General features: G+C 40.5%; 1 protein-coding gene and 1 long non-coding RNA gene across 2 annotated transcripts in view; one reads left to right on the top strand and one right to left on the bottom strand.

The window, feature by feature from the left end:
- LOC119652247 overlaps positions 1–11,953 on the bottom strand; it is a 47,150-nt gene extending 35,197 nt beyond the window's left edge. Inside the window, exon 1 of the long non-coding RNA XR_005249523.1 lies at positions 11,844–11,953. This is a non-coding gene — a long non-coding RNA (uncharacterized LOC119652247). The remainder of the gene's footprint in view (positions 1–11,843) is intronic.
- The window catches only part of LOC119652235, an 82,727-nt gene that overhangs the window by 34,274 nt on the left and 33,920 nt on the right, over positions 1–14,533 (top strand). Inside the window, exon 2 of the mRNA XM_038056205.1 lies at positions 11,514–12,550. Coding sequence (XP_037912133.1) covers positions 11,564–12,550 — 987 coding nt within the window. The 5' untranslated portion in view covers positions 11,514–11,563. The remainder of the gene's footprint in view (positions 1–11,513; positions 12,551–14,533) is intronic.

The following is a 14,533-nucleotide window of genomic DNA, read 5'->3' on the forward strand; positions in this document are numbered from 1 at the left end:
TTTTGCTACTCTCTTGACAGAAGTTCTTTATCAACTACACTCAGGATTCAGCCACTTCCGACAATAAGTTCCGCTTCTACACCCACTGCCTTGTGGTTTATACTTCGCCCCTCCTCTGATTTTGACTCCATGCAACCCTCCGTAACTCTCTTCAACTCATGAGAAATATCCTCATGCACTGCTCCGTGATCTGGCACCCTCCGGTAACTGTGATTTTCTTGCCCTTAAAAAGGTGCAAGGTAATTCATCCGTTCCCTCTTCTTTAAAAAAAAAAACTTTTCTGGTGTACGCCTCTCTTCCTGGAGAATCTGGATTTATGCATATTTCGCAAAATTTCCTTAGCTCAGCGCAAATATTTTCAGGGTGACTTTGATGCAGCTAAAGATCTATTTCCATTCCCCGATTCCAAGCTTTTATCTATTGGTCCCAGCTTGGTCCCTTAAATTTTCTTTTCTTCAGTAGCTTTAAGCATAGGTTAAGGTTCTTGCTATTTCCTCCATCTGAGGGCAATAAGTAACTACTCTGTTTACTGTCCAGTAATAACTAAATAAAAATACTGGCCGGCAGCGGTGATTTTCCCCACTACATATGAGCTTCAAAGCAGAGAGGAAAATCATCTTGGGAACCGATCAGCCTGGACTGAACCCTCACCACAGAAAACATTCACCCGGCCTAATGTCAGCACTAAATATGTCCAGAAGGCTGGCATCCTTCTTCGATTTATTTCTGTGTACATGTGTGACCCAGCAGCTTAGATTTAAATTACAGGCGCTTGTTAGATTCGTAATCGTCTTGATTGGATATGTTAAGCGAGATGCAGTATAATAAAGGAATTCTCCCCAGAATTCTTTTCTCAACTTGAACATCTTTATATCCACACAATGGGCTTTTTTCCCAAGAACCCACACTAAATATAATTTGATATAGAACAATGGCGAAAACAATATGTGATTCCTGAAATCCTCTGCCATAAACATGTTAACCTTGCAGCAATTAGTGAACTATTTCATGTCAAAACCTTGCAGACAAGCAGATTTTTAATTACAGCACCATTTAATTGTCGGCATTCATGCAGACCATGTGTACTTGTATATTTTATCATAGTACCATAAATCTGCTCAGCATTCAGAGTTTTAAAGTGAATTTGCTATTTTTGATGATGATTCCCACATTTTCAGGTCACGTTCATGATTTCCTCGCTCCTATTCGAAATTATTGTATAAGCGAATTGCCGAAAAAGCGTTGTGTGTTTATTTTTAATTGATTAAACGCCATCTGTTCTGTTGTACATTTTCCCCGTGTGGAGGGCTATGTGAGAGTGTAATATTGATAAACGAAAAGTAAATTTAATTAAGAACAGAAAACGATCCGCTTCCCGTTCCATTGTGTATGGTGGACGATGGTCATGCGTGCATTGTTGTGTCCACTGAAAATTCAGTTTAAATTGACTTCCTCCGGAAGTTTATCTTGGATGTTCTAGTAAATCATGGCAGACGTACGATTGGTGAGGAAGAATGGCCGTTTTAAGATCCATTCGTTATTTACACCCTAGAAGATACAAGAGTGAAAGTAGTTATTTGTTGATATAAACAGTTTATGGGCAATTACCCCCCACTGGCACACAACATCTTATCAATCGCGTACGCGATCGTCAAACTATACTAATTATCCTCGAAAGTAGTTATCATTGCTTTTACTACCATGTAAACCTGTTCAGTTGTACTATGCTTCGTACTGACACCAAGTTGATGTATTGGTATCACGCAATGTTTATAGAATTAATTGAGCTGAGGTTTAAAAATACATTGAAAATATTCCCTGCTTTTTGTAAAAACCCGCTAAAAGGGATATAAATTTGTGAGCTGCCAACCTGCGAATTTCGAGTTTTTTTTTCCTGCTAAAACGTCAACCGCAGCGTCTTGGACAGCAATTAACCTCGTGAGTATAAACTTTGGCAATCGAGGAAGGTTCATGAATGACGACATGATTGGACGCCAGAATCCCAGCAATATCGGTTGAACATTCTGAGCAAAGTCAGATGGTGGGACGCTGGAGAGTACTTCTCTTCCAAAAATTTGCTAATGATTTCCCCCTTTCTCTCTCTTGTAACACTGTGCTTTTGTACTTTGAAAAGACAAGTGGTAGCAGACGGGAACCCGGCATTGGACTATTACTGGCAGCTGCTGCATAGGAACCGGTGTATGACAAAGGTGCTGATATCGACCTCGAAAAGGATCATTATCTGGTAGTCATTTAGCTTCGTTTGTGTGTCGCTCTTTCGGTTGCTCTCAGGGGAATAGATCATCATCCCCCTTATTCCAGAACAAACGACAGAAATTCTGAACAGCCCACTAAACAAATTGATTAACATTGGTCTGCGTTATCGGCCACATCCCAGTAGGACGTCACCAAAACTGGCTGAGTGCGGAAAGGTAAGGCAGATTAATGAACGTTTAGAGCTGAGAAAGGAACGAAAAGTACAACAAATCGGATCCCACGAGTGTGTTGTGCAGGGAAGTGAAAACTACTGCAAATAGTAACAATTTTTCCCGCATCACGAAATCTGCTTCGTGATCGTAAACCTTTCTACAGTCTGTGAAGGATTGATTTTGTATACCATTAGCTGAAATTCGACCTGTTGCTGATAGAAGTAACCATACCATGCAAATAGGGTTCCTCCTGCAAATTGAAGCGAAATTATCTTTGCCATCAACGGACTTAAATGAAGTAAAACCGCCGCTCTTGACGGGTTCACTGCAAAACTCCTGCAGCCTTTGCAGAGTGGTTACTTCCACTCATTGGTAAATGCTTTTCAGTGAGTGGTAGAAAGGCATGATCGCAAAAATTTAGAAGAAAGGAACTCATTTTGAGTTGAGGGGTATTTGCGTGCTTTCTACTGTCGCGAAGATATTAGCTAAAATCATCCTGAAGTATATCAAGAAACATCTCGAACGCTTGATCAACAAAGAGAAGGCTAGTTTCCGCCCTGGATCCACCTGCATTGGCCACAATAATTTGCAGACTCTTGGGTAATAACACCAACGAATCGTGAGATTAAATGTGCATCTTAAATAAAAACTGAGTATCGAAGTTCCTTCGTGATTTCTTGATTAGCTAGATCGAATCCTGAAGTTCTTCGGACGTTTATTGTATGTTACAAATGTTTATCGAACGGATGGGTTTGGTCTAAGTATCACGATTACATTTTCATTTGATACCTTGTAAGCTTATATTCAGAAGAAAGTATATTTGGGCCCATCTTATCTGCCAGTCCTTCATTTGCATATATGAGGGATTATCCCCCGTGATCCTAAGGCCATTCAATACGTACATGAAGTCCCAGTTTAAACATATTTGCCGTATTTGGTTAATTTTATATGAAATCTTAAAACACCTTTAAGTTTAATCCAATCAATTTTAGTTCTATTTTATTTGACATTAGCTATCCCTTGGCGTATTTCTTCCGGAATTTAACTGTCACAAGCACGAGAATAATCTACAGGACTTTTGACATTATTCTTGAAAGTAATCTTCCCATCCAATTCTCTCATTTCCTAAAGCATATGTTTTCATTCGCCATTCGGAGCCAATACCGACAATGTCACGGTCCTCAGCCCCTAGAAGAAGTGGCGCAACAATCCAATTGGATGATGGCCTTGAAGTGTGTTAGAGCACTTCATCCAAGACCGTAACGGTACACTACCCTATAGGAGGCAACATGGTCAGCATTGCGCTCGCCCGAGATTATTACCCTGATTTGACTGACCACGACCTTCTGTACGACAGCCTTTTGTTCTAACCACTCAGCTATCCGCTTCCCGCCTCCCCCCCCCCCCCTCGTTTTTAAGGTTTTGTGTTAACCAAAAAATGGTCTGTGCATCGATACACAGGCACCGAGTTGCATCATTTTAGGTTAGGTTTAAGGGGGGCTCGCTTTATATGCGAATTGGGTAGCAACATTTTTTTACAGAATGTGATCATGTCGTGTATCAAATGAAAAGGCTTGATCAGTACTTTGCAAAAATGAAAATTCCCAATATTGGGTGAAATACGGGGGAGTGAGGATTTAAAATGTGCGCTCTAAAAAAGTGAAACAAGTCTCGTTCTCCGAACCTACCCAACCGAATAATCTGAAAAAAATCACAGCGGTGCATCTATTCAAAATCTGAGCTCCAAAGTACATCCGATTGCAATATCCGCTCAAATAAAGTCAATATCATCGCCATCATCAACGGCGCAACAACCGGTATCCGGTCTAGGCCTGCCTTAATAAGGAACTCCAGACATCTCGGTTTTGTGCCGAGGTCAACCAATTTGATATCCCTAAAGGCCGTCTAACGTCCTGACCTATGCCATCGCTCCATCTTAGGCAGGGTCTGCCTCGTCTTCTTTTTCTACCATAGATATTGCCTTATACAATTTCCGGGCTGGATCATCCTCATCCATACGGATTAAGTGACCCGCCCACCGTAACTTATTAAGCCGAATTTTATCCACAACCTGAGGGTCATGGTATCGCTCATAGATTTCGTCATTGTGTAGGCTACGGAATCGTCCATCCTCATGTAGGGGACCAAAAATTCTTCGGAGGATTCTTCTCTCGAACGCGGCCATGAGTTCGCAATTCTTCTTGCTAAGAATCCAAGTCTCCGAAGAATACATGAGGACTGGCAAGATCATTCTCTTGTACAGTTAGAGTTTTGACCCTATGGAACAGTTTTTGTAAGCTGAACTATGCTCTGTTGATTGACAACAACCGTGCGCGGATTTCATCATCGTAGATGTTATCGGTTGTGATTTTCGACCCCAGATAGGAGAAATTATCAACGGTCTCAAAGTTGTATTCTCCTATCCTTATTCTTCCTGTTTGACCAGTGCAGTTTGATGTTGTTGGTTGCTTGGTCTTCGGCGCTTGCCACCATATACTTTGTCTTGGCTTCATTAATGTGCAGCGCAAGATCTCGCGCCGCCTGCTCAATCTGGATGAAGGCAGTTTGTAAGTCTCGGGTCGTTCTTCCTATGATGTCGATATCGTCAGCATAGGTCAGTCGTTGGGTGAACTTAAAGAGGATCGCACATCTTGCCTCACGTACTTCAGCATCACGGATCATTTTCTCCAGGGCCAGGTTAAAGAGGACGCATAATAGGGCATCCTCTTGTCGTAGACCTTTGTTGATGTCGAATGGTCTTGAGAGTCAATATGCTATACTATATTTTAGAAATTTACTCGAAAACCCCCTTAATTCCATTGTAGATGTACATTTGGTATCAGTATAAATGGTAAATATTAGCATAAATTTGAAAAGTTGAAGTGAATCCAACTATTATTATCAAAGTCGTAGAAGGTCAACATTTTTGTATTTCATGCGAATTTATTGCACGTATGTGACGTTCTCATCATATAAAGTCAATTTATATGAACCGTGGAGATGGAAATTAGTGACATGTGGAATATTTTGGATTTTTAGCTCTGGACGAGCGGAAAAACGTGCGTTTCTCATGCAAGATACCCGAAATGTTTAGCTTCCGGTATTCCGACTTGTTTGCATAATTGGTAAACAAGAATGGTGAAAATTGAATTGAATCTGCAGTGAGAAAATAAGTTGGTAATGTAAAATTAAAACCCTTTTGGTTTCTGATGAACATTGGAGTCGCAACACGTCTCGCAATTAGAGAACTCTAATTACGAATTTCAGCGAACTAATGCTGGGTAATTTTATTATTTTTGGCTTAAACGATTCAAAAATTCAATCTTGAAAGTGGTGCAAAATATGGCTGATATAATGTCCAAATTTGAGAGAACTCCAATTAATTCTCCTTGCTAAACAATAATCGCAAACAAGTCGGGAAACTGGAAACTTGGCGCTTAAGGTATGGAGCGTTTATTCTGTTTCTTGTATGAGTATATTTGATTGGAGAACTATCCCGCTTGTCCGTAGCCCGTAATGTATATGCACTAAATTTACACGGTAAAGACAATTTTGAGCTACTGTAACTTTTTTAATAATGGTATAATTTTGAAAATTGGGGACAATAAGCTTCATGCTATAATCTATATTACTGCAACTAACTCTAGGATAAATTTATGAGGGTTCTAGTCATATCGATATAGAGAATATTTTAAGGCCTCGACATCGTGTAGAGGCAGCTTGATGATTTTTTTTTTCAGATATTCGGGTTGGGTAGTTTCTGAGAATGGGTCGGTTAGAGAAATCATAACTTCGGATCCTTCGGCCCGCCTTTCCGGCAAATGTTAAAATTAAGACTGGCATCAAAAAGTACTAATCAATACCTTTCATTTGGTATCCAACATGACTATATTCGTTGAAAAATTTTACACCCTATTTTTGCATGTATGAGGACCCCCGCCCCTCCTTTAAACTCAACGTAGAAAGATGAAACACACTGCATGTCTCAGGGTTCACAGTTCCCACCTTCTCACCAAGTTTCGTGTCAACCGGTATAGCCGTTTCTGAGAAAAGTGCGTGTGACAGACAAACCGATTTTAATAAGGTTTTGTTTTAGAACCAAAACCTTAAAAGTACGTGACAGTAAGCCTGTGCATTCCCCCCTTAAATTGAACGCCACCTAGCTTTACTTTATATAAATTACCTGATTGAAGATTTTTCGTTGTTCTGTAGCATAATTTTTGTATGTATTACTAAAGCACGTGCAACTTAAAAGCAAAGCGCACTACTTCTAATTCGAAGCTTCAAACTTCCAGTGGAAAATATACAAATAAATATATTTTCCACCAATAGCGAAAATTTGTTTTATCATTTACACAAAAAATTGATAAACTATCGATTTATGGCGTAAATTTACTCATATGAGAGTTCGTTCACCAAAAACTTCATGACAAATTTGAAATTGATGCGATAAGGGAGGCTTCGCGTAAATATTGTTGATGAACTTGACCCAATATTATGAGTCTTCGTCATAAAGCAAATATCAACTTTTGTTATTGTTTATAATCAGCAATATCAACTTGCGTATGTTTCTTTTGAATCTAAGCACTACACATGAATATTTATTTATTGTAGTTACTATAACGAATTATAGTAGGCGACAATTTATTATATGGTCTTTTCGTATGTGTAGGTATTGAAATAGAATAAATTTTATTTACTCCCATTTTCTGGGGCTTTCTTTTAGAGTTTTTGCCCATCTGACAAGGTCTGTATACGGTGCGGGACATTTCTCCATTTCATTTCCTGAGACGAGATGAGTCGTCTTCACTTCGATACACGTTTGCTAGAAGTGACAAGAAGGGAGGGTCTCAAGTCAGACTCATCAGTTCTCCTTAGGAACGTTCTTCTTAGAAGAGTCATCAGCAACTTTCTGACAACTCAAGCACTTTTGCGTCGAAGTTCTTCTTAATCTAATGATGGACATCAACTGTTGAAGTTCCCTAGTGTACCCTATTTAGTATCTCCCGTTCCTACATTCGACTTGTAAGCATTCGTTTTGGCTGGATTGATATGCAGCCCCGTCTGGATTCTATCACGAAGGGTATCATCATATTTGCCCCTATAGATTACAATGTCGTCAGTGTAACTTTCGACCTCTATTCCAGTATTTATCCACATAAGCGGTGATAGTACCCCGCTTTGTAGGCAACCTCGAGTAGTATTCATAACAATAGAATTTGTACCTATCGGTACTTCTATTTGCCTACTCTCTAACATTTTGTCCCTCCAGAAAGCTAGGGTGTTTCCCACCACCTTGCGGATCAGGGCATCATGTATCCCTGTGTGCTCCGATATCCAAAAAAGCACACAGTGCTATTTCTTTTATTGCTATGTCATTCCGTAAAACATCCGTCAGCTGCAGAGCTACAGAGCATTTTCGGTTGACCTTCATTCCCAGCAAGCGTGTTGACACTGATGTAGAGGATTACGCTTTAGAACGTTAGTTCTAATATAGTTGCCTATGTACGACTGATGTTAGGCAAATTGTCCTGAAAGATTTAGGGTGAAAAGGATGCTTTTTACTGTAACTTTTCTTCCTACATCTATTTCCAAATGCCAGACTGAAGATATTGTTCACAGATGGTAGCAACATACATTCTATTTCCGCCAATTGTCTGTAATGGTAAGGCTGAGTCATTTGCGTAACGTTTTTAGGACTATCGTGAGGGTCAAATACGACCTGTAATATGCTTGCAATTATGGTACTTGACTTCCTTACAGAGTAAGCAATCCCTAACTTCAGCACAGCTTCGACCTATGCTAAGAAATGTTCACCATATATATGAATCCGATGCATTTGAAATACCTTTTCATCAATATTTGTTCACGTAACCTACATACTACTTATATGATGCAGATCCTACCCACTGAGAGGGCCACATGCATATTCATAACTGTTGTCGACATTCCCCCGCATAACTTCGGTTGGCCCTTCTATTTCTTTAGAGCCATGCAGATTTCCTTCCTAGTGGTGATCCCATTTAGGACCTTGTAAGGACACAACTTGCCCGTTAGCGCTGCCTCGAGATATGTATTTTGTAGGTTGCCTTGTTCCCATTTATTGCAATGTGGTTTTAGCAGCAAACCTTTCGATGTTAGTCTAATTTACCTTAGATTTTGGCTAAACACAGCAGCATTTGTGTTGATCTTGAGGAGAATATTAACATAGCATTTATCCTCTTTAGCTGCAATTATCATTATCTGTGGACGATTTTGCTTCTGTGTTTCTCTCTCGGTTTCCAACCACTTTGATTTAACTAAAGCCCAGTTTGAACTTGAATCCTGCACATTGTCAATACCGTCGACTCCCGTATTGGGAAGATTTTTCTTGGGAGTGTCTTCCTTGTTTCTTTCAGGCGTGTGTTGGTGCAGAATATGTTCATTTGCATCTTGGAGACGCTTGTTCCGTTCTAACCATGACCGTGATTATAACCGTCGAATCTGTCTTCATGGGATGCGGTCGTAGCCTCAGCCAATATCTGCACAAGTTTGGATTAGGTAATACCTGAATCATTTGGATAGCGTATTACCGCATATCAGAAGAACCACAGGATGTGATGTTTCACTGCCCGAAATTCAAAAGTGAAAAAAGAAACCTGAACAAATCACTGAAAACGAAGGCACACTCAGACAGTATAATTGAGGAGAGGTCCATGGAGGAGAAACTTGCAGTTGCCTCCGCAATTATATAAATACAAAATGAATTGGTGAAGGGGAAAAGGAGAAGGCAACCTGAAATAAGTAAAAGTACGCAGGCATAAAGGTAAACTCACTCCACGAAGTATTATCTAAAAATAGGTTCCGCGGGACTAGAGAGATCGGGAGTAGTTTTTAGTGAATGTGAATCTAACAAGCCATTTCTCTGGCCTCAGCACTCATCTCGCAGCCCCCTTACGGCGACTCCTTCGAGGCCCTTGAGCGAGGCTCACACCATTTTACCCCACTCAAGGGGTCGTGCAAACGCTGAGATAACGTTGCATAATATTTATCAGTGATGGTTTTAATTTAACCTACTATCACAAGCCTTTCAGTGTGGAATCTATTTTTTCTTTAATTTAAAGTGGTGTTTGGCCTTTCAATTAGAAGTATTAAATGGTAGCGTGTTTGGGGCGTCTATTCCGATAAACTTTCAAACGTATACCAACAGAATAATCGACCTAGTCAGGGATAGACTTATAAAATACCAATGAAAAATCAAACCTCCTAGCGCAAGTTCATAATTAGGTTGGAAACTTTCTATCTCAGCCTCGTACTTGTGCTTTCCGTCCCAGAAGATGCTACGATTGTGGGAGTTACAAATCATTTGACTGTGATTGTTACAGCGTGGGGTTTTACGTATCGGAGACAGTGAGAGCGGTAAAATTCTGGTTGGAAAGGACTGGGCTGACCTTGACTGGTGAGAAAACTAAACCGGTCCTGATAATGAGGTATAGGAAGAGAGACACTGTCAAGGTGGAAGCTGTAGGACATACGGTCGTCTCTAGGTCGACTATCCCAATACCTCGAGTACCCAGAGTATATGTGTCAATACACAGCCGGTGTCACGGAGATTTTTGCAACACTATTACTGGAGGTTGGTGGGCCGGAATACAGTCGGGCATTGCTTATAGCTAAAGTGATTTGATCTGATGGCTCTGAGGGCGCTCAAACCTTTTAAAATCACATGGATATGGCAGCGTTTGTGATAAAAGTAATGATACCGGTCGATATTCCCTCGAATGTGTGTTATGAATGCGACATGGTCAGAGTCGCATTAATGCTTGTAACGTAGACAGGACAATTTGAAGAGTCGCTGAAGGCATAAGTTCATTCCTAGTATTAGTGAATGGCTTAAGCGAAGATACGGCAATACAGGACTCTGACTACCATATTATCCAGCTCCTCACGGGATACGGTGGTTGCTACAGACAATATCTCCATCACTTTGGATTAGATAATAGCCTGAGTCTTTTTAGATGCGGTAGTATACCAGGAAATGCAGAGCATGTGATGTTCACTCCCCGAAATTTAAGAGTGAAAGAAGGAAGGAACCTGAACGAATCACTGAAGACAAGGGTGGGCTCGAAGAGCGTAATTGAGGAAAGTGTCAAGTCCAAGGAGAATTGACTTGCGGTTGTCTCCACAATTATAGAAATACAAAACGAATTGCTGAAGGGGAAAAGGAGAAGGAAAACCGAAAGAAGTAGAAGCACGAGGTCCTTAAGGTAAACACATCCCACGAAGTAATACTAAAATAGAGGTTCCGAAGGACTGGAGAGTAGTTTTTAGTAGGCATAAATCTCACACACACATACCCTGAACCCAACGCTCAGGCGACTAAGCTGGAGTAGTTGCATATTTCCAAGATTTTAACATCTCCGTGTAGGGACAATAGGGAAGCCTCATTTCAGGGTGTAAGTCTGTCTAACGAAGTTTTTTAAGTTATGCGGCAGTACCTCGGATAGCGTAATTGAATAAATTATGAAAAATGGGAAATAATGTAGGGGGGGGGGGGGGTGTCCAGCCATGATTTCAGGAAAAAACTTATTGAATTTTCCTTACGATTAAAACTCGCTGGTTCATTCTGCTCCCTTGTCCCCTAAAACTCAGATCATCCTTGAAAAAATATTCAAACAATTACAGAAATATGTAGCTGGTTTCTTTGTAAAGACTCTAATTTGAAGCTTATTACCATGTTTACTATTTTGCATTTTGTGTTATAACAATTAATTTTAGTGTAATGACGACATTGATACTCGCGCGTGAAGCAGGTTCTCTCATTACCTTCAATTGCGAGCATGTAATAGTCAAACATTAAGAAGGCATTCTGCTTATTATTTCTACTTTTATTTGATTTTAATAGTTCGGTTGTTATTATTGTGATGAGTAAAACACCTGGGAAAATTGAAGGAATTTACATAATTTGAAACGTGAACCTTGTGAAGGCGGAACTCATAGTAAATAATCCACAATTAGAATGTGAAGGTTTCAGATAACATTTTAATAACAAACAATTTTCCGGGCCGCAATAAAAATTCACTTTTTTTCTGCTTCCAATTACAGAGATAATTCCTACGATGAGCTAACAGACGATTCTACACACAATTACAACAATGTCCACTTCGCCAAGTTTCCCACTAAACAATGATCTGAACGATCGACCTCTGAGTGTCTATGACAATCTAACATCAAATCAGACACCCAACGGGGTCAGCAAAGAGTACCCGAAACCGACCACGATCACAAACGGTGATCCATTAAAGAATATAACATTTAAGTTCGATGATAATGGACTAACCAGCAACGGAGGCACGCCGTACCCGGGCAGCAAAGTACCAGATCACCAGTCGCCCCCAGTGATCAGAACAGCAAATAGTGTCAGTAGAAACTCACCTGCGAAGCCGCTAATTAGTGCGAACGCTGCACCTGGGGTTAATTGTAATAATGTTGATGTCAGTAAGACTAGTCAACGATTAGCCGCGACGACAGTAAGTCCCACAAATAATGTTGCACCACTAACCAGTAAATCGCCGTCGCGATCAGTGGCGATCGACAAGAGTACAATAATGTCGGACTTTGCGCGAGGTGGTGACCAAGGTTCCGCTACTGGCACCTCTCATTTTAAGCCAGTTATAAGCGATGCGAAATCCCGGTTTTTCGGACTAACAGATACTCGCGATCCCAGTAGTGATCGAAACACGTCCAGTGAAGATCGGAGTGAAAGTGTTTCGGTGCCGCTTTTGGACGATAGTTACGGCCATCAGCAAGTGAAGATCAGTCCACCAGTTTTAGATACAGCCGCGTCGGAACACAAGTATCAGAACATTCCTCCAAATAGTGCAATTTTCCGCAAGCTGAATGATCCAGCCGCGAATAACGCGAACGACGTGATCGATGCGATCGCCATGTCGCCGCAACCAGTGTCTGCACCATCAACGACGCCAACTATCGTCACGACAGATTTATCGCCTGCGGAAAACAATGATGATCTGTCGGAAAAATCAAGACTTAACTCAGACGACCTGCAAAGTAATCGCCGACGAAATACCAACAGTTTTCATGCCGATACGGATCTTAATTACAACCAACAACCTTCACAGGTATGTAAGCGCCTAAAGTTACCGAATTGCCGCAAGTCGTGAGTCACGGGACAGCCACTCGTTCAAATTAGTGTTTTTAGTCGTTTTGCTGGATTCGGAGACGCTCTTTCTATTGATTATTTGCACCTTGACTAAATGTGGAAATATTCATTTTTATGGTGCGCCGGTCGATTATTGTATTGTGACTTTTGTCGCATACCTGCGATCACGCTCTATGAATAAATGCATGGCGTTCGAATACTGGAGAATTCCAAGTTCGATATGTGTAACTGAGATACATGACTACCCATTAATTAGTGGCAATGAAAAGCCTTGCATTGTGTCAGACTAAGGTTTCTAATTAGTCCTTCTATTGTCAATCTCGCAAAATGATTGTGTAAGTTTTGCAGCTTCCTATATAGCAAATAAGGAAACTGCCTCCTTGAATGTCTCCATTTTTTCGTATCGAAAATTTGTCAGTACCCGGACATACTGAACAGGAAAATTAGAAATTAAATTAACTATCAAAATAAATTAAGGTGCTATCGCACCATCCTGACCAATTTTGATTGAATTTCTAGTTAACACACATAAAAGATAGAAAATCTTGTATCTGATGATCTCATCGGTATGTGCATATTCGTATGTATAATAAAAAATTTACCTGAGTTCTTGTGACTGTTTTTAAGTATCTGTCAGAGCAGTAAATTTAGAATTCTTATGGATTTCGTTTTATTGATGCAGCGATTTTTATCTAAATGCTCCACCCAACCAATAAGAAAACTCCCCCTATTACTCATAATGACCACATAAAGCTAATACTATTGTAGTAACAAAGCGCTTCGGTTTACAGTTAACTCTTTTCTGTTGTGCTCCACTAAGGTAACCTCCTGCCGGAGTGGGGGAATGCAACATTGAAAATAATAGATTTTTGTCTGCTATTTATAGTCTAGTCTAAAATTGATAGAAAAGTGGTATCTTCCCCCAAACAAGGGTAGCTATGTGCTGATGAAAGGGGTAAGTCGCAAGGAAGAAGGAAGGTTAGTGCTTATGAACTAACTAATCGCTCTAATGGGAATGAGTTTAAAAATGATGAAAAGCGAATGAGACGCCGAAAGGAATAAATGTACTGATTAATTTGTGGAGTGCATATTCCATTTCATATTATAAATTTAATTCATTGAGGATTAGAGAACTTTGATCTACTCGCTTTAATGCCGACCGCTTACAATTGTCGTTGGACAGTGGAGGAACCACCTTGCAGCCATCTTGAACAGTCTACTAGAGAATACCGATAAGGGTTGGACCACCATCATCGCTTTTTATGCGCTTTTCAAGAGGCGCCATAAGACTGGGCTGGCGGAAACACAATGAATGTAAAGAACTGCAGGCTCCATTAATCGCTGTGAGGGACGATGAACTTGCAGTGTAGCGAGATGATTTCAAGACTGTAAACCATATAATGAAGGAACATGGCTTTCCAGTTCGGTTCAAGCTCCCCAACGATAAAGATCAGTTCTTAGAAGGAGAGTTTCACCGCAACTGTCAATCGTATACCATCCGATAAAGATTCACCTCTTGTGGATAAAATGACTAATCCCGGTTTGACGAGCATGTAAACTGTCCCTTCAAATTGAAGTGAAATGACCTCAATCAATTGCTGAACTTGATGACCTCGTTACGATACCTTTCCGTTTTGTTCCTACCGTTCTGGATTTGAAAGTCCAAAGAATTTGCGGTCTTTATTAGAGAGTGGAAAAAGAAGGTGGCCGTTAAGACCCTGAAGAATGGCGAAATTCAGATTTCCGGTCCAGATGCTCCTTTATTCCCTGAGGGAACGGGTGCCTGGAAAGTATATGGACAGTTTGCCGGTGGGTCCTCGCTGGAGTCTGAATTTTGTATCGAAACCTGGATGATCAAATTGAATGGAGTGCTTCGGATTTTGTTAAAGTGAATATAATTAACTCCAAAACGGATAGTGTTGTTTTCGAGAGGAAGTTCCCA

This window comes from Hermetia illucens, chromosome 1 (genome assembly GCF_905115235.1).
Source record: "Hermetia illucens chromosome 1, iHerIll2.2.curated.20191125, whole genome shotgun sequence".
NCBI classification, from domain to species: Eukaryota; Metazoa; Arthropoda; class Insecta; order Diptera; family Stratiomyidae; genus Hermetia; species Hermetia illucens.